The sequence below is a fragment of the Corvus moneduloides genome, chromosome 5 (genome assembly GCF_009650955.1).
Source record: "Corvus moneduloides isolate bCorMon1 chromosome 5, bCorMon1.pri, whole genome shotgun sequence".
Taxonomy (NCBI): domain Eukaryota; kingdom Metazoa; phylum Chordata; class Aves; order Passeriformes; family Corvidae; genus Corvus; species Corvus moneduloides.
In genome coordinates this window covers 41,065,682-41,090,776 of record NC_045480.1, presented here as the reverse complement: position 1 = coordinate 41,090,776, position 25,095 = coordinate 41,065,682, and the positions used below count along the sequence as shown (strand labels likewise).

General features: G+C 39.6%; 1 protein-coding gene across 1 annotated transcript; it reads left to right on the top strand.

Moving 5' to 3' along the window:
• The first annotated feature begins 299 nt into the window (after positions 1 to 299).
• Positions 300 to 24,851, top strand: EIF4E (eukaryotic translation initiation factor 4E). The gene is made up of 7 exons (XM_032110156.1): positions 300 to 395; positions 9,386 to 9,492; positions 11,103 to 11,198; positions 13,179 to 13,242; positions 15,164 to 15,277; positions 17,741 to 17,880; positions 19,691 to 24,851. The coding sequence occupies exons 1-7, from the start codon at positions 378 to 380 to the stop codon at positions 19,803 to 19,805; spliced, it is 654 nt and encodes a 217-aa protein (XP_031966047.1). The 5' UTR covers positions 300 to 377; the 3' UTR covers positions 19,806 to 24,851.
• Positions 24,852 to 25,095: the final 244 nt, after the last annotated feature.

Here is a 25,095-nt window from a genome sequence, read left to right as displayed (position 1 = left end):
GATTCTCTTCCGGGGACGGAGGGCCACGGAGCGGTGTGCTCGGGGGACGGAAGGCCACGGAGCGGTCTGCTCGGGGGACGGAAGGCCAGAGCGGTGTGCTCAGGGGCCGCTCCGTGCCCTCAGCGCGGGCGGGCGGTGCCGCTCCCCCAGCCACCGCCAGAGAGCGCTCCCGCGGCCGCCCGCCTCTTCCTGCCCGGGCGGGAGTGGGAGGGGTTCCCGGCGGCCCCCGCGATTGGCGACTACATCTCCCGGTTGGCACCGCGCCCCAAACGGCCGCCGGGCGCACGTGACCACCGGGCAGCCACTCGCGTGCGGGCCGGGGCCTTTACCCGCCCCCGCCCCGCCCCGCGGTGCGTCCGCGATCCGAGCGCTCTAAGATGGCGGCGGTGGAGCCGGTGAGTGCCGCGTTCCCTTCTCTCGCCCGCCTTTCCCTTGCCTTCTTCCCGCCGCATCCTTATCCTCTTCCTCCTCGTTGAGACGCCGCTCCGCCCGCCGCGACGGGCGAGGGCGCGGCGGGCGCCCGGACGGGCGGGCGGGAGGCGGCTGGCCGGGGAGGCCGGCGAGGAGCGCACGCTCGCAGGGGCCGGGGCGGGGGAGGGGGCGGCGGGCGCCGTGGCCGTGCCGGTACCGCCGCCCGGGCATGCGGGGCACGGCCGCGGCTCCCGTAGGGCCCGGCGGGAGCGGGACCCGTGGTCCGGCGGCGCCCATTGTGTGGCGCCCCGCCCGCGGTGCCGGCGGCCGCCCGGCCTGCCCGGCGCATGTGGCGCGGTGGGGGTGGCCATGTTGGTTCCCGCCGCCGCGGCGAGCCGGGCAGCGAGGGGCGGCTCCTGCGGCAGCGGGGAAGGGCCGCGTTCCCCGCACGCAGTGCCGGAGAGGCACCGCGGTGAGGGAGCGCGGGGTCGGTAAGTCACGGGTGCGGTGCTGGGGTAACCGCGACAACAGCGTGGCTGGGGAGACTCGGCAAACGAAATCGTTTTTTCAGGTTGTGTCATCTTCTCTTCGAAGGTTGTTTTTTTTTTTTAGACCTTTCATGGTAACTAAGTGCTTCTTTTTTTTTTCCAGGTCGTAAGTTATGTTCATGGTATTGTGTTCGGTCTTACAAACGTAGCCCCAGCCTGCACTTCCATAATGAGCTGGAGCAGCTGGAAGTGATCCAAGTACAGTTGTTATTCTAATCCCACATGATTGTGTATCATGAGGAGAGGACAGCAGAAGACTCTGTTAGGATTTCAAGCAAACAGAGTTAAGGAGGGCTGGTCTCTTGCTGCAGCTTTTACCAGCTGTGAATAAATAGCCAGTGTGCTTTTTGGGGAGACTTTGTAACATTTAGACAAAGTGAAAAAAGTTTGAAAATCAGTGGTCTTAAATAAAGATTAATTTTGCTGTTTTGCGTAAGGGACACTGATTTTTCTCATAATGGCTTTCCTCTATGAACCAAACCCTGTATTTTTACCTATGAGGAAGATATTGAAGTGGGTCAGCATTTGTAAATTGCTTGGCAGCAGTTCTGTACAAGGAAGGTGTTAGTTATTAAGAGTGCAAGACAGATCACCAGCAGCACCCTTCCCATGTTCTTCAGCCAGAGTGTTAAAACACTTGCTTTCACATCCAAAAGCCAACCTTCAAGTTGTTGCCCACATATCTGAAGATGAGGGCTTTCTGTCAGCGCAGTGCTTTGTGGTGACTGTGGAGCTTAGTAGGAATTGTGATAAATAATTTGTAATACAGCCTATAGAAATTGAGATTACTGTGAAGGACTGGGCCTTGTGGCTTTCTTTGCTGTGCTGCTGGCACAAAAACTATCTTTGCACCATTTTCTCCATTGTTCATCGGTGTTAAGCTGCACATTGAGGTAGATCCGGGCCTAATGGAGCTGAAAGTGAACAATTGTTTTTGCCATGCTGTGTCCCAGCAGGATTGGTTTTCCAGATCCAGTTTCCCATGAGCTGTTGTGCTGAGCCAGTGAAGGTGGAAGATGGGGCAGCACTCTCAACAGTTTAAGTAATTAATGCAGTTGTTGAATGTTCTGCTGTAGCTACAGTATACTTGCATTCAGGAGTCAGCTACCACCTATGCTTGTTTATTTCAAATTGAAGTAAATAATAAAGTCTTTGTTTACTGTCCTTGTAGGTGACTCACTTCTACCTAAGCCTAAAGTTAGACTTGTGTAGTGAGTGAGGTCAGAGGTGCACAGTGTTGCAGGAATACTATGTGCTTTGCAGCTGAACAATTTAATTGCATGTGTGGTTAGGGATTACCTCTTGATCACAGGGAGGCCTTTCTGTTGCTCACCTGCACAGTCTGGACCTGGTTTTGTAGACATGTCATCTGTCATGCTTTCCTGGTGGGAGAATGTATCATGGGAAGTGAAAACAGAGTATGGGTTGATTTTGTTTTTTTTAATACAGGCTTCTACTAAAATCAGTGATGTTTCTAGTACTATCATGGTTTCAAAAGTAGCATTTAAAGTCTTGTTAAGAGGCTTGAAAAATATTTCAGACTGTTCACAAATACGGAAACTTGAGTTCAGAGTTTTGTACAGAGTCCCATGGAAGTTGCTAAGAAAAGCAAGATTATTCTAAGTAAGTACATACCAATTGCACAGTGGTTCCCTTCTTCACTGTAGGGAAGACTTAAGCCTTTGCAACACTAACAGGTTAAAACTCCATTTTTCTTGTGATGTCTAGGTTTTTCTCTTAGAATTATTCTAGATTAATTTTTGAGAATATGCAGAAGTGTCACCTGTTAGCATGCTCATACAGCCTTTGAGGATTAAATGTGATCAGAAAACAACATGCAAAAGTCCACAAAGTCAACAACAAAACCAGTAGTAATGTTTTAGTAAACATAGTTTACCAAAGGTGACTTAAAAATGTAGCTGCACAAAGCCTGTAACTTCTAGGTGCACATGAATCTGATCCCTCATTTTGCAAATTGGAAGTAGGCATCATGGTTTTTATATTTTTGCTTAATTGCAGTTATTGTTATAAATACAATTCTAGTAAATTTAACTCTGGTTTTTTTAGGATACAGCAGTGACATTTCATTTATCTGTACTTGAAAAGTGCTTAAGAGGGTAATCATACATAGGTAGGAATCAAAACTTGATTTAAATGAAACTGTTATCTCAAGGGGTTACTAACATAGTGGTGTAGGGCCTTAAAATTCTGGAAAGTTCATAATAGCTCCTTAAATTCAAGGTAGGCTGAAGTGTATTTCTTTTGTATTATTTGCAGAAAGTTAGCATGTAGTTTAGACTTGCTTTTGTTGCTGGGTACATTTTGTTGCTGTTGTAATAGTCAGTGATTTGCTCTGTTTGAAGTCAATACAGCATTGAAGTGCAGTATTGTGACCACAGTTGCTTGCTCATTGCATTTTTCTGAAATGATACAGGAAAGATGTATTTTTCATGCTGTTTAATGATTGAGAATATATATCATGAGCTTTTGAATTGTAAATTACATTTCCAAGTGAGTATGGAGCTCCCTCTAAGAGGAGTATATTGGACATCTTGTAAATTTTTTGAGATAAACACTTCTCTGAAAGCAATTTTGAATAGTTACATTTCACACAGCATATAAAATACCAAGCTTATTTCAAAGAAATGCATAAAAATAGCATATGAAATCAAGCTGTGTTTCATTTACTGATACTATCTGCAGGTGTGGAGGTACATGGGAAACTTCTTGATGAGAAAATATGCCCCTTTTGGCAGCTTTGTAAAGATCAGTCTGAATTTTGAGGGGATAGAGTAGAGAATTAAATAAGGGATGTTGGTAGAGTGCCTGCATTGTGAAAGAGAAATGTGGACTTTAAATGTGAGTTAATGTGATTTCTTCATCAAATAAGTTTCTTTCACTTCTGAAATATTCTATAGTCAAGGTTAAACTCGAGTTTAGAAGCTGTTTATTAGCTTGCAGTTGTCCTCATTTTTTGATGTTTTAAACCTGTTCCTCTAGAAGACATTCATGTTAGGAAAGTGTGTGTGATGTACAGATGTTAGTGAGCTGTACAATACGAGTGTGTTGTTAGCTGCCTGTAAGTGCCAGTTTTCCTGGATTCTGTATAGTGGATTTAAAGCAGAAAAGTTTTAGCTGTTTAAAAGTCCTTTTTTTTTCCCTTGAATGTTCAGAGCAGTTGTTTGAGTGATCTTTTATAGAGGTCTGTTTTTCTTGTACTTTGTGCTGCTCATCAAATAACTTGTATGTATGACATTCTTTGCAATCACTGGGCATACCACTAGTATTTGTTTGAAGAGTGATCTCTTGTCCATTCATACATTCTAAAATTTTGTTTTAAATTCTTTTCTGAAGATTGAATGTGTCTTGTTTTCAGCTAATATAAAATTGTATGCTTTGTTGAACCAGGGGCTCAGTATACTTGCAAAATGTGGAGGTCTTTTATGTCAGAGTGTTTGGGGAGACTAGAGGCTTTTTGTTCTTTGAATCATCTAAACTGTTCTCCCCAGCAGTTTTGGGAAGTTTTCTTGTCCAAGTGCTTTAGAACTGACAGAATGTTAGATGTGAAAACTCATGCCATGGGTAGATTTTGTGTTCTGGTAGAATGGCAGCAGCAGAGTGCAGACTGGCATGAGAGGTGTTAGCACAAGGGCAACTTGCCTAGGCAGCTACAAAACCCACAAAGATACTGTAGTAATTTGTTATTTCTTATGAACTATTTGCTAATGCTGGTTAGAAGTTTGTGAGTTAAATGGTGAAAATCTGATGGGTATTTTCAAGTGTATATAATCCATTTTTCAGGAGTCAGGGGGGCTATAAATAGTCTTCATACGTTAATCTGAGATGATATTTCCTAGAAAACCTTTGACCGTGGAGGAAGTGTATGACTTTTTTACTTAGACTTTTGTTCCTGTCCTCCTTTACATGTGTTGCACTTCTGTTGTAATTTGAGGAGATGTCACTCAGTTAAAATCAGGTTCCATGTTTGTGTTCAAATAGTGGTTCCCTTTCTAAAAATCTGTGGTGTTCTAAATAATGTTGAATGCAGTTAGGATAGTTACTCTATTAGGCCTTGCTGTCTCACAAGTAGAAATATTTTCTTTGTCCTGGTGTCTGGAAATCTACTTCACACTGTTAAGTTGGTGACAGGTGACCTTTAGTACCTCTCTTACAGTTGCTATTACGTGTACTACATATGATTTTTACCACTGTACATTCATTCCTCAGAGTTGTGTCAAATCATCACTTGGTTTGTTTTCTTACAGGATATAATCCATGCTTGTGGGTGGCCTTTAATTTGTTGTTGTTCAGAATGTTTTGAAATAAATAGCGCCTGAATTTTGTGCCTTGGAAGTTATCCTAGCTGTACTGTAGTCGCAGTTACCCACAAGAAGTGTAAGGACCAGCAGATAGTTGAAATTGGTTTTTCCTAAGACATCAGGTAACTGGGGCATGCAGTTTTCTTCTGTTGGAAGCCCTAAACAAGAAGGTGTAAAAACTCTGGAATGTAACTTACTTTGGTTTAATGCAAGAAGACTTGGAAAGCCTCTTCCAGTAATTAATTCTCTTAGCCTTCACCAAGAGTGCATAATAGTGCTAGGTTATGTCCTTTAGGACAATAATTGTTGCACTCCAGCTGGACTTGCTAAACAACTTCTATAGACTACTAATGACGTGAATGTGGTCTGGGCAGCATCTGAAAACAGTTGGTAAAACCTAGTCAAGCTGCTGGTTCTCCTCAACAGACAAACCTGATGAAGCAGTTGTTACTGTAAACGCTCTTTGTTTCCTGTCCCAGTGACATGCACACCTTCCTTTGATATGTTGGTCATTATGTGCTGTGGAGAAAGAGTAAATAACACCAATTAAATCTGCAAGTGTCAGAATTCAAGTAATTGCAGATTAACAGTCATTAAATGCTGAGAAGGCAAATGTTTCCTGGACTTCTGCAAGCTGATTCCTCCATCAAAAACCATGTGGGTAGTGAATAAAGGTCACTTAATTATGTGCTGTCTTGTCTGTGAGAAGTGGGATTGGCCATATGCAGCTTTCCAGTTTATCTAGTAATACTACCCTATTTTATTACTTACATTTTAAAAGCAGCAAACTCAATGGTTACTTAGTGTAAAGTCAATTTTAGGTTAAACAATACATTAGTTATGAGCAATAGTAAAGTATTATGAAGGATTTTGAATAAATCAGTCCAGAAACTACTAGTGGAGTCAGTCTGACTTTGGTTAATAGTGTTGCAATTACAGGATTTCAAGCTGTGAATTGCTAAAATGTGGACAGTAACATTAATTCATGTGGTATTTATAGAATAGAATTCTATGCAATTTCTTGTAGAATTTCTTGGATACTAGGACTTTAAATGGGCTTTAAATACCAATTAATGAACTTACATACTTTCTATTTGACTAATAGTGAAAAGTGCTTTGGTATACAAACATTTCATTTTGGTTGTCAGAATAGTGAGATAAATGTAAGATGAAAGGAAATTTGAGCTTATAATGATTAACCAGCCAAAAATTAAAATGGTTCTTTTTCTGTTTTCCTTGATGGCTGTGGGAAATAGCAGGAAGTGAAAATAAGCTGCTTTTGGGCTTCTTTCTGAGACCAGCCAGAAAACTGGTTTTTAATAGTAAGCTCTGCTTCCAGCTTCATACCTAGTTTGTAGACCTGTAGCTATCCTTGATGGAGCAGCCTGGTGCTGGAAAAAAAGAAGTCTATTCTGGCTGGTGTAGTTTTTGGGGGGAGTGGCACAGTCTTGGGTCAAGGTCGTAGTTAGCTGGGCCTTGGAGTTGAGCTGTCATGTTCTATTTTGGACAGGAGCTTGAAATAATGGTTAGTCTGAGTTTTGTGAATGCCATGTAGCTTTCAGAATATCTAAAGGGACCTGATATTGTGGTGGCTTAAGTACTATGGTTGTGTTAAGTCAGATGTCTTCTATTTGTCCAAAAATAGAATTTCATGTAGTTGTGTGAAGGATGACCATCAGTGTACTGGGCAGACATTCAGGCTCATGGCATTTTTCTGTCTGGATGTGCTACCTTAATCCTTTCTAATGTTGTCTTTCGTTAGAAGTTATGAAACAGTTTAGCCCTACATGTGCTCAGTGGCTTTGTATTGATTCTTCCATTTTATGTAGTTGTGATGCTTCTGGAAGAATGACCAGGGAGACTTTGGAATTAGCTCTTCGTGTGTTGAAAGCTAATTGCTGAGCAAACATGAGATTCTCAACTGAAATTATTTTTGGAAGATATCTGCATTCAGCAAGAGTGAGTCTGTTTGATGTCAAAATTCCTAGTGTAATAGCACTTGTAAATCAGTTGTGAATATTATATGTCACAACTGCAGAGTATTGTGGCTGAAAGCAAGCTTTATCACAAAACCTAGTGCTATTCCAGAATATCAGCAAAATTTTTGTTGTAGGGTTATTGTTTCTGCCCATGTAACTTCTCTGAATTTTCTAGTTAGAGACCCCTGAAGGGGCCACACTTAAATTTTAGCTGTCTGTACTTATTTCTTTGTAATATAATACAGATGATAATGTGAAGGAGGAAATATGTAAGTGCTTCCTTGGTGAATTCTAAAGCTTTTGTGCACTGTCTGTCTTGAATTGTTCAGTGGGATGGTTTTGTGTGATTAAGGATGAATGATACCAAAAATAAGTGGGGGTAACACTAGAAATTTTATTCTAGCTAGAATTTGAGGAATTAACTATGTTTTTTGAAGGCTGCTTAGCTTTTTATAGTATTACGCTGGAGGAGATGTGACAGGTTGTTCAACACTGTGCTTCTGTGGGTTTGTTAGTGATGATCCCTTTGGGGAATCCTCAGAAAGCATTTAGTTTTATTAAGAGGAAGGGAATCGTGCTGTTGCAAACCAAAGCACTGGCCAAGTGCTCCTGTTAGGTCTTGGCATTTCAGTCCCTTCGCTGTAAATGCTGGTGCATGTGAGTGTTCTGAAATATAAGGAGGTGTTTTCCTAGGTGGGCTGTTAAACTGAAGTGTACTTTATTTTCCACAATAAAGGAGTAACTTCCCTGATGTAAAACATTCTATCATGCTTAATAATGCTAAATAAATTGATAATTAAAAGAAAATTAAAGATCTGTCTGTTAAGACAGATCTTTGTGTTACCAGAAGAGTTTGCCAGCTGGGTCTGTGAAGCTTAAACAGTGTTATCACTTCAAATCCATTCCACTTTTCAGCAGCTTTGGTATGATGGTAAACTTACGTGGAAGCCTGGAGTAAACTATTCCATTAATTAAATTACTTAACATTTCTTAATTCACCCCTGTGTTAATTTGTTTTGTTTAGAACCGTAACATTTAAATTAATTTTTAAGTACTAATTTTATATTGCCACATTTGGAAATGTGTAGAGTCTTTGGGTCTGCTGTAGTTAGCTTTCGTTTATATTACTGAAGTGCCTTTTCTTCCATGGGGTCAGCTGTATAGGCATTTTTGTGTTAGCTGTAGGGAAGTTACAGACCTCATTCCATGTTTCTGTAATATTCTAGCACGGATTGCAGATTAGGGAGAGATGGTGGTAACTGGCAGGGACACTTGGCCTCACAATAAAGCTTTGTATTCTGTGGTTTGAAGGAATGGCATCAGAATTTCAAACCTGACACAGTGACTTCTCGAACTGAATGATAAGCCTGAGGGGGTTTGCATGCAAAGAGAATATATTTTACTACTTTGTGTTAAAGTCTATTTAGCATTTCTAGAGCTGTCTCTAGAAGGTTGAAAAAAATAACCCTTGAAATCAATCTAATACATACTGAATCAGTAAGTACATTTATTTCAGTTGGAAATTTGAGAACTGATGCATGTTCAAATTCTGCTGTTTGGTTCATGATTTTGCTGCAAATACAAAGATAACTATGCACTGGCTTGGCTTCTAGCTGCTTGCAGTAGCTGATTCTAGATCTGAGAATTGTAGTTTTATCTTCTACATGTATTAATGGATTTTTTTCCTAAATAACAGGGCCTGTACACCTGTTTCAAATGATGCTCTATGAGAAGCTGAATAAAAATAGTTTTCCTTCTGAAATTACTGCTCTGTGAATTTATTTTAGATGTGCATCTTCTAGATAATGTATATTTCTGAAATAGCATTCAAAACTATTACAAAATTAGACAAGTATGTATAGTAAACCATTTTGAAAACAAATTACATAGGAAGCAAATCACTGAACAGCAGAATGCAAATTCCTGCAGTTAGCGTTTGTTGTAGGACCTGTTCGTATGTTGAAGAATAAAGGGATACAAGTTGTGCTTCCATGATGTGATCTGGGCCTGCAATCAAGATAAATTATAGGAACTCTTAGCTTCACCCTTCCTAAAGCTACTTCAAAGAACTAAATTACTTCAATAAAAATTGAGAAGGAATGTATTAATAACTCCTTTCTTCAAACAGGAAACCACTCCCAACCCCCAACCTGCAGAAGAGGAGAAAACTGAGCCAGCACCTAGTCAGGAGGTTGCCAGCCCTGAACAGTATATTAAACATCCACTACAAAACAGGTAAATAGTACAGAAGTGTGATTGTAGTTTTGCCAGGGACAGAAAAATGCCTGTGGCTTTGCAGCTCTTGTTGACCTTACATTCTCTAGCAGTATTTTGAGAGTTCTCAGGTTTTCTTGAAGATTTTTGCAGTGAGGTTTCAGAGTAAGGAGAATCTGATCCAGATGTTAGTATTCAGAGTCTTTTCAGTGCAGTTACAGAAGCTGAAAATCTTTGCAAGTTTTAAAAATGCAGCCAGGTGCTTGGAAAGAGTATAGCTTTGCTTTTAGCTGGAGGCAAGTAGAACTTTTGTTGCTTTTATCTGGTGTATTTTAAGAAGCTGGCACTGAGGTGAAGCTGCTGCCCAGCAGAACTGGAGAACCTTGCATTCTGCCTTGTACTTGGGTAAATTAAGGTGCCAGTGGTAAAAACTTGTAGTTAAAATTATAGTTAAAAGTTAGTGAAAAAATACAAGCCCTCTTACAGCTTCAAAAAGACCAGCTAGGAAGTAATTTTCTCCAAGTGAACTGAAGAGTTACTGTGGAACACTCAGTAGTTAGTGTTGGCAGATACCTTTTACCAAGTGATACCTTACTCTTCTGCTAAGTTTTGAGCAAGTGTGGAAAACCATGCTTCCCTGGAGTGCTATGCTGCATGTATCCCATTTTTCTTGTTGTCTTTCAGCTTCCATCCTTCTCTTTCCTCTAAACACCTTGATTAAATTGGTGCTGACACTTCTTTACGAGTGGCAGTGAGGCTCTTACTGGAAAAGGAGTAAACTTAAAACTAGGTTTGAAATGTCAGGAAGGGTCTCAAAACAATAGATTGACATCTAGTGACTTAAAGTTCTCTGCTGTGAGAAGATAAATTTACTCTAGTGCTAACCTGAGTTATTTCAACACTACTGAAATAATCAGAGTGGAAAAAATCCCCAACTGTTTGATTAAATGCCTCATTAGGTATCCTCTTCCAGCATTTTAAATTGTTGCAATGATGCTTTTTAGATTCAGAAAGAGCATCTTTGTGTGAAAGGTTTAATTTGTGTTGATGTTTGTACTCAGCAGATATTTAGTCTCTTCTTTATATATGCCGATTTTAAAACTCAAAACAATAAATTTGTGGGGATTTGAGGTGGTTGCCATTAGTAAGTGTAATGCAGCTTCCCTTTTAAAATTTATGCTTTCCTAGTATGTGAGTGCTTGGGAAGCTTTCATGTCATACATAGCTTTGGAGTGATATAATTCGCTTATGTAACCTTTACAAGGAATTTACTGGCCAGGGAGCCCAGTTCGAACAGTTGGTGTTGTTTTAGATCATAATCAGTTGTTTGTGGTAGGGGATTGCAGTTTAGCAGTGACAGCAAGGAGAAACATCTGAGGTTTAGAGTCTTAAAAGAATTCCAAAGCTATTTAAAATATTTACCTAATGGATTGATAAAGTCTGCCACAATTCTTGTAATGGAAGCACAAATGTTGCTCTGTAAAAGAATTGATCATGTAGCTTATTGATGAAAACTGACCTCCATGCTGATAATATATTAAGGTTTCTAATTAGTTTGGATATGGTAATAGAAATAATTGCATTTTTAATATACTTTAATTTCTAGATGTTTTTATTTTGTTTTCCTTTAGATGGGCACTCTGGTTTTTTAAAAATGACAAGAGCAAAACTTGGCAAGCAAATCTTCGTCTTATCTCAAAGTTCGATACTGTTGAAGATTTTTGGGCGTAAGTAAAGACTTTTCAATCTGCACAATAATTCTGGGATTTGTTGGCAAAGCTTATATCCAAGTCAAGAAACCCTTAAAGTACTCCATTAACTGCAAATTTTTTGGTGTAATCTGAAATATTTGCAAAATTGAAGGTGAAGTCTGTTAAAGAAAATGTAAATGGAGAAGTTCTTCCTCCTTTAAATGCACATTGTCTTGCTGTAACACTGCAACACTGCTTATATTCATGTGTACACGACAAATATGTAGAACATTTAATTTGTGCAGTAGCTATCTCATAGTAACATGAATCTGTAAATTCTGGTGGCCAACTGATTGCCAGTTCCCTGGCCCTGCATTTTGCTTCTTGATTAAATTGCCTGCTGGCTCATGACACATGTTCAAGAGCGCCTGAATCTGGAGCATAGTACTTGAGATTCATGCAGATTAATGGCATCCTTGAAAAAAATTCATTAGAGGTTACAGAAGAAATGACCTTCATTCTAAGCTGAAGGTCTCTGAGAGTGGTTGGGCTCCAACGGCAATAAAAAGCCTTTGAAGGTGGGCCTGTGCTTTCCAAATGCTTGCTTCAATCAAGATTTTGCCTGCCATAATGCTGAAACATGGAGAAAATGCAAGTGCTGTGAAATTGAGAGTGGAAAAAGAGCATTATACACATGATCTTAGTTGTTTCATGCTACGTTGAGTGGTAGGGTTCTTGTTTTTGTGGCATACTTTTTTGGATGTGATCACCAAAGGGGAGAGATGGGGTCTGAGTGTAATAATAGGACCCATCAGTGACCCATTAGCACAGGGAGGAAAACTGCTTCAGCATTTACAGTAACTTTAGGGGTGCAGTTGTTACAGGAGAACAGGATTCTGGGCTTGTAACCAGCTTTCCCATTCCTACTGTGGGGGTGACTGCAAACTGTCGTTCATTCAGCTGACCGTGGTGGGGTATGTGATGAGCCGCTGAAGTGTTTGAAGCTCACTATTAAACTTGGTTAAGGGTGGGTTTTTGAGCTTCTATAACCAAGATAGTCTTGGTAATTAAAATAAATGCTTAATCTAGATGTCTGCAGTGAAGGTATAAAATCAGCCACCAGCAGTTAAGTTATGCCTCCTTTGTGCTTGGAGTGGGAGATAGGTGTGTTGTTCTGGGGAGAAAATGTCTATGTTAAGATAAACTTAAAAGAGGCAAACTGTTAAATTTGTAACTGGTGTTATAAATTCCTCTGCATGATTTCTCATAGAACATCACAGTAATCAGTTTTCTTTTTGGTGCTGAGCTATGCCTGCATATTAGTTGGTCTTGGGTTACAGGTTGCTGTAATATGTGCTGCTTCTTTCTGAAGTCTGACCCTAACAGCGCAGGGGTGAAAAAAGGCATCTATCTCCTTGCTTGAGGAGGAGACGCTATGTACTGCTTTGTTTTTCTAAATTGCATAGTTGTAAATTTAATTCTGAATAGATATTTTGTTGTCTATCATCTGTTCTTGCCTTTTGAGTCCATAATTTGAATTATCAGGCCTACAGCATTCATACCTAGAGAACTGTATTAAATAGCAAGGTTGAATGTTTCTCCTAAAAAACAGCAGTGAGAGTAGCCCTAGAAATATAAACAATTATCCTTATTCCATGAATATATAGAAAACACACAGACACAGGAGCTGTTGCCATGAAAGCTCAGTGAGTTATGTTCCTAATAACTTTGAACTTTAGTTCTAAACCTTAGAACTAGGCTTAAAAGAAGCATTGTAAATGAGTTTTTAATTAGTTGTGGGGTTCCTATACCATTCTGCTGCTTTAAGCCTAGAACATCTTAAAACTGATGCTTTTATAGTGTTGAAAAATACTTAAGAAATAGGATTGTTTCTGAAAGAACTTTGTTACTCCGTAATTTTTGGGCTTTGTTTGGTCATATGTCTTAAGTTCTTTAAGAATTTTGTACCTTAAAACAATGCTTAGTTTCTAATCCTGCTTTTTTCCCTCCCAATAGTTTGTACAACCATATCCAGCTGTCTAGTAATTTAATGCCTGGTTGTGACTACTCGCTCTTTAAGGTAGGCTTGCTAACATTTTTTCTGTAGTTATGGATGTTGATGGATGGTTTCCTGACTAAGAAAGACACTGTCCAAATATTTCACTTAAGACACTTAGGAGCATGGTTGGGAATGTCATAAAGGTGTTAATTTTTTTGAGGACATCCCAAACATGTGCTGTGTGAAAATCGGGTTGTCACTACTTCTGAAATTGCAAGTACTTGCTTTAACACATGACAGACAGTAGATTTTAATCCATGACTGTATTAGACTTCATTCTACATTGAGATGTTTGTGCAAACAATTAAGTGTAAATTTTTCTAATATGAAAGGTTTTCCAGCTGTCACATGATGTGAAATGAGTTCAAATGTCTGTGGGAGGCAGCAATGTTCCCCAGTATTTCTTACAGGTACTACTAGCCAGATGCACAATGCTCCTAATTCATTTTTACACTGCCAGTTAAATGCTGTGTTACTTAAACATGGAATAGAAAAGTGCACCCAACATGGACACTTGGAACATGCTGAGGAAGCGTCCAAACTAGTGAATAGGAAATGCTGATGGGAAAGTGTACATGAAATCATGCCTCAGCTAGGGCGGAGATCTGAACTGGAGCTGTGAGTTAAATCCTAACCTCTTGGTAGTGCTTCTATCATGCAGCTTCCTTTCTGGATTCTGATACCTAAATAGTCCCTGAAGTGCTGGTGCCTGGTTCCTCTGTGCTTGTAAAATGTAGCCACAGGCTGGGGCTCCTCAGCAGACTGTGTATACTGTTTGTAGGCCCAGCAGCTTTATATAATGGAGAGGTGATGCTGCTTGGGTTTGGGAAGGTAAAGGTGACTGAGAAACCTTAACTAGAATTTTAAGAAGCTGTAGGCCCTTCAGAGAGTAGTGTATCTATGGATAATTCTTGTATTTTTTGCATGAATCCTAAATAATGTTTTAAGTACGTGTATCTGTTCTGTGTTTGCTTGTCATCAAGCAGTAATAACTTAATTATATAACTTTATGGAACAGGTATAGAATTGCCAACTGTTTCAGGCTTCTGGGCAATCTCTTACTGCTGTCCTTCAGTTGTGACCTCTTAAGAGGGCCTCTTAAAGGTGATGAAGTAGTTTAAGATCTACAGCTGCCAGTGAGGGTGTTATATTTACAGTGAGATGACACCACTCCATCCTGCAGGTTGAACGCTTAGTTTTCAGCCACAAGTTCTGTAGTGCAGTTCTCTTAATGGACAGTTGTTAACAGAATTCCTCTATCTAGACAATTACTTTTTGAGTGACTTTCTGAAGTGCAGCATAGCTGGTTGATATCGGAGTAGCAGCTGGCTGCTTTGCTGTATCAGCACATGCAGAATCATTTAATTCAGTGCAGGGCCACTGATAAAATATGAATCTGATTCATCTTTGAAAGGGTATGTTGATTTTTTTCTTTTTTTTTTTCCCCCTCTCTTTTCCCCTGGCAATGAAAACCCTCTTATTTTCACCTTGTGTGAAGGAAGTTATTGAGAGAGACTGGCAAAGGTGTGTGTTTCAGTGAAATAATCTGTATGCATAAGTGAAGGACTTGGCTGATCTTGCACTCAGTGCAAGACGTAAAATAAGGACTCCAGATAAAATTAGCAGCTACATGCTGGTTTCGTGCAGGGCAAAGCAGGTGGTTGTCTTTGCCCGTTGCCTCAAGGTTTTTTTAATGTAATATGTAGCTAAGACTTTTGCCTGGGCTGTGATGTTTCTGTAGAACTAAAAATTGATTAGAGAGTGCACTTGTTTTTTTGGAAGTTTGATGTTGGTCTGAGACAGTATTTCTGGACATTCTGGTATGTATCTTAAACTATACATTTCTCTCTTAACTTGCCGTTTCAGTTATCACTGGCCTTTTGGTGGTTCTTTAGGGAAAATAGAGATGGAGTCTGATTTAACTTGTGGCCTTTCTTCGCAGGATGGGATTGAACCCATGTGGGAAGATGAAAAAAACAAGCGAGGAGGCCGATGGCTAATTACACTAAACAAGCAGCAGAGACGAAGTGACCTTGATCGCTTCTGGCTAGAGACAGTAAGCACTATGGGTTTACCAGCAGCTGCTGAAGAGTCTTGTGTTTGTGTGAAAAAATATTTAACTGGTTTGATCTTGGTGTGCTGCACTAGGCTTCTAACTTACTGGCAGCAGAGTGTCCTGTAGGGTTTTATTGACAGGCTGTATTTGAAACATGGTTTTTTCAATAGTGATCCTTCATGTGGGTGTATTCTGCCTAATACTTTATTGTAACAGGCAGCAACAGGGAGAGTTCTGCAGGACAGATTAGGCTTTTCCCTTGTGGTGTACAGAACAGCTGTCAAATTACTGTGAAAATAATATTGTCTTGAGTGCAGCTTGCTGATTCAACTGATAAAACAATTTGTTTTACAGATTCTTTTTAAAGAAAAATATTTTCAGGTTTTGGCTGTGTTGAACAAGGGAATTTCAGATTTTTTTTTCTTTCCGTATTTATCTTAATGCTGGGATAGGCAATAATAGCACATTCATCCTGTATATACACCATAAAAATACTTTTTTTTTCCATTGCATTATCTCTTTGGAATAGAACTGAATGGCAAATATATTTCTAGAGACTGTGGATTGCAGTAAATGTGTTGTAGAAAAATGTGTTGTCTAGAAACTGACTCAGAATAGCCTGAGACGGTCTAGGGTGATGTAGGATTTAGGGGCATGGCTTACAGACAGGACAGTGCACCGCAGTCTTGGCAAATCTCTTGTCTTTTGTCCTTGTTTTTGTGAGAGGCAAGGAGCATTGCACCCCTTTGAAATGGAGAAATGGCCTTAAGAATCAAAGCAGAGGTGTCCAAAATGTCAGAACGTTCAAGATCTTTGTAGTCACTGTAGTTGTGATTTGAAGAGAGCATTGTGAGCATCACAGTACTGGGCAGTGTGACTGCCTGTGAGCAAATTAACATCCTGCTGCCCGTACTTGGCCTAATGCATGTGTGAGTCCTGACTCCTAATAGCCATGACATATGGCTTGGAAACATGTAGATAGACTGTGTAAACTAAAGGCTAGAAGGCTCTGCTTTTTGCTTAGCAGTGAGCAATGGCACAGAGCCTAAATACCCAGGTGACTCTGATATGTGCCCTAAAACAACCCTGTCACTTCTAATTCCAGTAATTATATGCAACCAATTTCCTGCAATAGAAATCAAAGCCTTTATAACTCCCCTTTGGAACAAATTTTTATTATAATATAATTATCTTAACTGTAAACTCCTCACTTGAGGAGACTTTTTTCCCTGTTGTGCAACATTCATGAGAAATGTACTTGACTAGTGTTTATTGAGCATGGTATTCATCTTTGCTTGTATGTGATCTAAGGCAGTTGGTCAGTATTTTGCATGTTTGTGTGTGGTTTAATTTTAACCATATATGGTTTGAATTACTCAGTGTGTGCAGCCTGCAGTTGGGTGTAATATTGAAAGCCTGTCTAGTTATACCTGATTTATTCATTAGCACACTTTGTCCTTTTTGTGTTTCCTTGAGTAAGCCAGCCCTTGTGGGTCTAATGGGTACTGGAAGACCTGCTTTGTTTGACCTGCTTTTGCAAACATGTTGAATTTCCAAATGTTACAAGTGATAGCAGAAAACTGATATAATAGCAGTGTACTTAATGTACTGTGGAGGTGAAGTAAACAAGTGTCCATTTGCAGATTCAGTGTGCAGAAAGACATTTTTATTTTATTCAGCATAGTCTAGGCAAATCTGTCTCAACCACAAGAAACCATTAGTTTTGAGTATCTGGATTGCTTGTTTTACAAGTTGCAAGCTGAAGATTTTTAATAGCACTTTCACAGTTAGCACATGGCTGTGACCCAGCTGAGTAATGTTCCTGGCCCATTCCACGCTTTGCTGTTAGAAACCTGTGAGGAAGAACCTTGTGTTACTTGTGCATGTGCACTTGTATTAAAAACTGTTCAGGATCATTGATGCCCACTTTAGAGTTTATGGAAATGCTGAAGCTTCCTGTGTTGGTAGGAAGTGACATTTCATTGGATAGCACTTTTCATCTGGCTGTGGTAAGATTTAGCTCTGAATTGTTAGACTTCAGCACTGAAGTTAAACCTTATGTAGCTGATGATGTGCAAATAGTCCTTAAGAGTTTCTTCCTAAAGAATGGATGGAGACACCAAAATTTCAGATTGGTCTACCTGTGTTAAGTGTACTGTAGAAGGATACAGTGCTTTAATTCTTCTCTTGTTTTGGATGGGGTGGAAGGCAGCACTGTGTAAATGATCAGCTGTGTCACAACTTGCAGCTGGTGGGAGAGGAGGAGGAATGGAAAATTCAGAATAGGAGGAAGATGCCCTACTAGAGTTTACATTCACTTCAAGAAGACACTGCAGTAAATAGAAAATGATTGCTGTATGGCAAGTGGCTGTAGGCAGTAAAACGTATTCCTCAGTCCTTGTGTACACTGAGTGCTTGCCTACAGAACAGGATTCTGACACTGAACTGCTTTCTCTTTCACAGCTGCTGTGCCTTATTGGGGAGTCATTCGATGACTACAGTGATGATGTGTGTGGTGCTGTTGTTAACGTTAGAACTAAGGGTGATAAAATAGCAATATGGACAACTGAATGTGAAAACAGGGATGCTGTTACGCATATAGGGTAAGTAATGTGATCGGTGCCTTGACTGTAACCATGCACGTAAAGCGAATTAGCTTGATAAAGAAGGCATTTCAGGTAAGTGGAGCCTGTGCAGAGCTGTATCCCAGGGTTAAGTAACTGTGCCAAATTGTGTTAAATTCTTCATTTCTAAACTACATTGAAGGTAGTGCAGCAGTACAGAGTAGTTACTAACACATGCCCATACACAAATCTTGGCAAAAATTCTCATTTCATAATGAGGCATTGTAGTTAACAACTGTAGGTAATGTGCAGTCTGTTCCAGCCTGCCAGTTTGTAAAGCTGGGTACTCAGAGTAGAGCACTGATAAGATTTTTTTTTTCCGGGAAAAGTGATGCTTACAGATCAGAGGGGAAAGGTGCTGCCAGTCTTAAGCACACAAGGATGTACTTAAATTTGAAAAGAAAAAGCTGCACAATGATGTGCTGTGAAACTCTACAGGTGTTTCTTACCTTTTACCTCTGTTGAAGTACAGATAAAACAATGCTGAGATTCATGGGTTATTTGACCTGTGCAATAGTGTGCTGTAGTCTTTGTTTTAGTAAGCAACAGTAGTTATCTCATATTATCATGAGTGTGCTAAGGATAAGCATGTTGTGCTCTACTGCTTAGCAAGTGTTATTAATTACACAGTTACTATTTACACAATTACATAACTGCAATTACTAATTACACAAGTATTTATTGGATTCTGTAGTACTGATGCTTTGGAATAACTTGCTGTTAATTATCATTGTAGGCCACTTACCTTATGCAAACCAAAGAAAATATTTCTCTTCCTGGTGTAGTGCATCTGTCTTAAGCCAAACTTGAACTTTTTTCTCTACCTGATGGCTCTTTTGACACATGCCTTATTTGGGCCTTTAAGAATCTGTGTCTGCTTTCTACTAACAATTTTATTACACAATCACGTTTTCAGGCTTAAATGGTGTTTAATAATGAACAAGCAAAACTATGGTATTCATCTTCTGCTACCAGACGTTGCAGCAAACCTAGTAGGCATCACACAGCATTTTAGAATGGTATTAATCATTAACTAAGGAGTTGAGTCCTTTAGAGAGCTGTGAAAAAGTTAAGATTTTTGCAAACTGACAGAAGGACCAAGGTAAGCTGTGATGACCACTGACTCCCATATTACCCTAACTCCAGACAGGAGTAGCCATTAGTGACTTGCATCTGTGTGTGTGTGTGTTTGTGTCTAAGGCAGGTACTGCTGCTTCTCTCTCTTAAGACATAAAATCCAAGCTGGTTTTTCTAAAAGCTGCTGTTGGGTAAGGTGACTGTGACCAGGTCTGTGGGGGTCTGCTTTCTACCAGTAGTTAAAAGAAAGCAACTCTGTGCAACCGAGTGTGTGTGGTGATTAAAACTGACTGACTGTTTTGGGGAATTGCTGTTTTCTTTGGTTCAGGTGACTTTATCATCCTAGTAGCTCTGGAACTGTGAACTACGAGTTCTGTATAGCTGTTTTGTTTATGTGGAAATACAGCTTTCTGGTATTAATGATACTCACATGAACGCAGTATAGAGTCCCTATATTTTGCATTTATTTAGGCCTGTTAATTATTTTTTTGTCCTATTGTATGTGGTAAGTCATTTTACGAAACTGTAGGTGGGTTTTAGATGCAATACACTAGAAAAATCGTATTTCAAGTCCTTTATTTATAGCTGAGAAATTGTTTCTAAGTAGGCAACTCTTTGATGGTGTCCACAGATCTTAAAAGCAGGTGTCCTGATACTAATTCCTTCCTAAGGACTTTGCTTAAACTGCTGTTCTATTTCTTTTCCTTTCCAGGAGAGTATACAAGGAAAGATTAGGACTTCCTCCAAAGATAGTGATTGGTTATCAGTCCCATGCAGACACAGCTACTAAGAGCGGCTCCACCACTAAAAATAGGTTTGTTGTTTAAGACGACACCTTCTGAGTATTCTTTCATAGGAGACTGCGTCAAGCAATCGAGATTGGGAGCTGAACCAAAGCCTCTTCAAAAGCAGAGTGGACTACATTTAAATTTGATTTCCATCTAAATGTTGCTAAGATTTGTGAGAAGTCTCATTCGCCTTTGTCTTGTACTTCTGTGTTCAATTTTTCTATTTTGGCCGAAGTAACCGTTACCAATTGGAATTTTAGTACACTTCACCCCCCAAATCCATAAGTGTGTTTCTGGCCCACTCTGTAATAGCTTGGTAGAAACATTACTATTGGAAAAAAAAAAATTGTTTATCCACAAAAATTGTTTATCCACAGTATTCAGAAAAGAAGTTGCATTTCTGTACCTGCAGGAAATTACTCTGTTTTACATTTGCATTGTATGCAGTAAGATTTTGCTGGTTTGGAAAAGAGTATGGTGCATACAGTTTTCTAGCAATTTTTTTATACAGCATCATCTTTGCTGTAACCTATGCTGATGGCTGCTAGATTAATTTATTTGTTTTCCCTCTTTGATAACATTAGTGATATTTTGATTTCAGTTGTTTTTGCTCATGTAACATTTGGTGAAGAATCTGGGAATATGACAAAGGTGGAATAAACATTAATTTTGTGCATTCTTTGGTAATTTTTTGGTTTTTTGGTAACATCAAAGCTTTGCTACAGACTTATGCATTTCAGTCAAATCAGTGATCTTTTTGTGTGATTTCCTGAACATAAATGTGGAATTTTTTTTTTTAATGTAACACCATAATTTACATTCCTTACTAGAAATAGTATGTCTGTTTTTGTATCTTACGCTGTATTTTAACACTTTGTATTACTTAGGTTATTTTGCTTTGGTTAAAATGGCTCAAGTAGAAAAGCGGTCCCATTCATACTAAGACAGTGTACAAAACTGTAAATAAAATGTGTACAGTGAATTGTCTTTTAGACAACTAGATTTGTCCTTTTATTTCTCCATCTATACAGCAAGTATTTGTACCTCTTGTGACAAGGCAGTCTCTACTGTGGCTTCTATTGTAGTGTCTTCCAAGAAAGATAGATAAAGTCTGGAGCTATAGTCTGTTGAAACTTTTAATAAACCTATTAGATAGCACCCTAAATCAAAGTGAAATTATATTGATGTGGCTACTGTTCTTTCTTAGTTGTTGGTCTAATTGATCATGGTTTGTGTTGTTTCTCTTTTGACTTCTGTTTATGCCCAACCAAGAATTTCAAGGATACACAGAAAGCTGTTTAGTTTCAAGTAGGAGCTACACTTAAAAGTGCTTTAGTGAGTGATTCTGCTCTAAGGATGTAATGCCTATAATAAAGTACAAGTAGAGTGTACCAGAGACGTGGCTACAAAATAAAAGTACGAGTATCTAGATAGCCTGCTATTACATATGTCTTACTAACTGAAGTTTTGTTTCATTGTTTGAAAGTTACTCCAGGAAAGCTGTAAGTTTACTTGGAAGTTTACAGAATGGAGATTTTGAGGGGTCGAGTTCACTTACTTTGAGCAAAAGATGAGGGGCTTTTTCTCTCTACTCTTTTAAAACAGAGCATGCAGCAACATCAGTGCTTTATTGCTGATTTCTTACTTTTTTTAGTGTGATGTACTTAAAGATCTTGCCAGGCCTAAGGAGCTTTTCTTCAGTTAAGTGTTAAGGCAGGTGCTTACTGGGGTTTTGATCTTTGTGATAACTTACTAAAGCAAGTTTAGTCACTGGCAGTGAAGCTTCAGGTGAATCTGCCTGATGAAGGCACTGAAGTATCTGTGTGCTGAAATAGACTTGAATGCTTTTCTTGCACATTTGATCAGAAATGTGTCATAAGGAGCATATCAGACTATGCCAAAAATGTCTGGATCATTATTATGGCTGTTTAATAGAAATACTTGAAAGAAGACATCTCTAGATAGAGATCCTATGCCTTGAATATTGGTCATTAACCGGGATAGCTGGTGAATGTGGAGAGAGCTGTCAAGGCTGTTTGTGTGCTGGTTTCTGTGGATTCTCATGTAACTGGTTGCCTGTCTTGATTCAGCAGGTGTGCAGAGCAGGTCAGGTTTGTTTAATAGGTCCATCGATAGTAGAATGTAGTAGTCCATGCCTGTTTTTCAGCTTCAGCTAATCACCAGTAATGCTTGCATGCATGGGAATGTAAAGATGAATCAGCTTCCTGAGTGGTGACTGCCTGTATGTAGGTTGGGAGCACGGCGGCCAGGCTCGCTCAAAGGAGTGTCACTGGGAAACGTCGGTAGTGCTGCCCTTTTGTAAAGAGCACTGAGATTAACCTGAGTGCTGTTGTGAGAACTAAATAGTACTGGGTTTGTTTCATTTCACAAGACTGACTGGAGTGTTATTTAGGGTGGCAGCATTTTGTTCATCTAGAAAAGCAATTGATAGATTTTTTTGGTGTGGGCTCAGGTTTTTGAGCCTGAACCTATTTAAGCAGCCACCTAACTGGCACTGTAGTATGAAAAGTGCAGGCAGGTTGATTTGAGGCTCTTTGCTGCTCACATAACAACTGCAGCGTTTCTAGAAGACTTGAGAGGAAATTAGCTGGCATGGTTGCTTTATCAAACATACAGCCTATGCCTTTAATTCATTTTTAGAGGAAGCAAATGACCATGAACTTTGTTTTCTCCAGCTTGCAAATCACTTTGTGCTGCATACTCATGTTGTTCTGATTATAATGGTGTAGTTTGTATTTGTGAGCGAAGGGAGAAAGCTGAGAGCTCTCCATTCTGCACATTAGTGTAACAGCCACAGGCTCAGGAGAGGACAAAGCAGTAAATGTTGAAGTATCTCATATTGATGCAAAATATTCAGTGTCATTCACCTCCCAGCTAAAGGGGTGGCAGTTGTCAATGTGTGGTTTTAGTAAGCCTGGGAAGACTACAGAGTAAATGTCTAAAGCATCTATTCAGAAGTGGGGTTATATGGTACAAAACCAGCAGAGCAAGGAAAGACAGCAGAAATTGCTGTGTTAGTAGAGGTGTAAGAATGTGCCAAAATACAGCCTGTGAAGATGGGCAACATGAGGAGTATGTGTGAATTGGCAGCTTCTGGGTATACTGTAAGTCTTGGGCTGTGCAATGCTTTTCACTGTCACTTCTGTTTGTCCTGCTGTGCTGTCACTGTCTTGTGTATCAAGTTGTCTCTAGCTCAGGAAATTTAACTTTAATGTTACCCAAATTCTGGAAACTTGGAGTAGTGGCTTTTAGCCAAGCTTGGAGTGTGCTTAAAACTTCCATCCTCCCTAATGGAATCCTTTCGTACTAAATTGCTTGGAAAAAGTACTCTGGACTCCATTCTGGGACTCTTACTAAATGCAAAAAAACCCCTTAAAACATTGCGGTTTTGGATCTGAAAGTGACATGGATCTTCCCTTTGATATGTGACCTCCCATGTTTCCAAGAAGCTTTATTTTTAAGTCTAGGCCTGATGGTTTTAAAACTAGTTTTTAAGAACAACCTGCACTCAGTTGAGCATGATAGTTAAAACCAGCTTTCAGGCTGCCAGGCACTTAACATTTAGGTGACTTTGCCCTCTTAAAAACAGTCAGTGGTTTCTGCAAAATTTTTTTGTGACTAGGTTTTACTTAGGTCTTAAAATAATTTTTTTTAATGCAGAATTTGTGCCTTTTCCCATTGGGCAAAAAACAGGCAAATGGAAATGACATGACCAGTAAGGAAATAGGTGTAACTATTTCGCTTCGAGACATTTCATACCTGCCCATCTAAATTCTTTGGAGGGCAGAAGTGCAGAGTGCATTAGCAAGCAGTGTGGAACCAGTCCTATGGAATGCACCTGCTGGACCTCTCCATCATTGCTTCAGAGCTCCAGAAGCTGTTCAATCTCAATGCTTGCCATTTTTGATCTCTTTGTGGGATACCCATTTACTGCAGCTGCTTGAACAGGTTTTCTGTCTTTTAGCTCTTAAAACTTTTGTATTCTGCCAGGATTTGTTTTCAGGTGTCTAGCTCTGGCACTGCAGCAAAGCCTTTAATAAGCACTTAAATTCCTTCCCTGGTGATAAAAACCACGGTCACTCCTCCTCTTGCCTGGTGGCTGCCTGGCACTTTCCCAAAAGACTATGGATTCCCTCCTAGCCTTTCTATTTTGAAATACAGCAGGTTCTGATGTCCAGAGCTAAATGTGAATTATGGCTGTGCACATGATGATTGTTATGCTTCCCAGCATTAACTTGTTATTTTGTGTGATGCCTTAAATGAAGAAACATCCTAGCTGAAGTCTGCCTGTTGGTATCCGTTTGCCTGCTAACCAAACATAACTCAGATTTATTTTTTTTTATTCCCTGCTAGTACTGAGCGTGTGACAAGCTTAGCTGTGAATTTGTGGGGTTTATGACTGCGTGGGGTTTACAACTGCCTATGCTTTTCTTGTCTCCGTTTTTCTAAATCCTGATGCTTTTCAAGCCTTACTAAAACATGATTAATAAAGGGAAAAATTACACTGAGTCTAGTCACTGCTTTTTTAGTCACTGTGATGCCGTAGAGAATTCCAGGTGTTGCAAAACCCAGATAAAGACCGTGTGTGACTTCTTTGGCATAATAATCTGCTTATGGGATTTCATTTTTTTTATCTCTAGCCATGTAAGTATGATAATAGTGCAAATGATACTTGAAAGTGTGTGTGAATATATCGTATATAAAGCAAAAATGACTCATCTATTTTTTCAAAGTAGAAAACTGTTTTGTTATTTCTGAACGGTTTCTTTGACTTTCTGTAATGAATTACTGGATTTTGCTTACAATAGGTAGTTTAGATCAATCTTTTTTCCTATGTTGTGCCTATTAATGTTATCAAAGAGTTGGAGCCAACCTCATAGGTAAGGTTTGGCATTTTTTGAAGTAAAGCTAGTCTTTGAGCCTTATCTTCCTCCATATGTACAGGGTAGTTTATCCTAGTGCATCTTGCCCTGAGCCGTACAAATACGCAGAAAATACAATGGGAAATTGGAAGGTACTACTTTATTTCTGTAGTTTGAATGAAAATAAAGTTTCTGAGGAATTGATGTCTCAGCTTCTTGACTCTGTATGGGATGTACAGAAATGCAGCTCAAACATAAATGAGTATGGAACTACTCTGAAATGCGTGTTCGCTCTTCAGTTTAAAGCTTGTGTGTTGCTGGGACTTCCTGCAGCTCACCCACACATCAGCCTTGTTCTAAACAGAACTGGTGTAACATGATTGCAAAATCACTGCTGACTGCTCTTCCCTTGTTTACCAGAGTTTCTCCAGTAGGAAGCAGTAGTC

Excerpts from the sequence above, each read along its gene's own strand:
- EIF4E (XM_032110156.1), top strand. Across the intron at positions 11,199-13,178 it reads ACTGTTGAAGATTTTTGGGC|TTTGTACAACCATATCCAGC; the intron begins GTAAGTAAAGAC and ends CCCTCCCAATAG. Across the intron at positions 17,881-19,690 it reads GATGCTGTTACGCATATAGG|GAGAGTATACAAGGAAAGAT; the intron begins GTAAGTAATGTG and ends TTTCCTTTCCAG.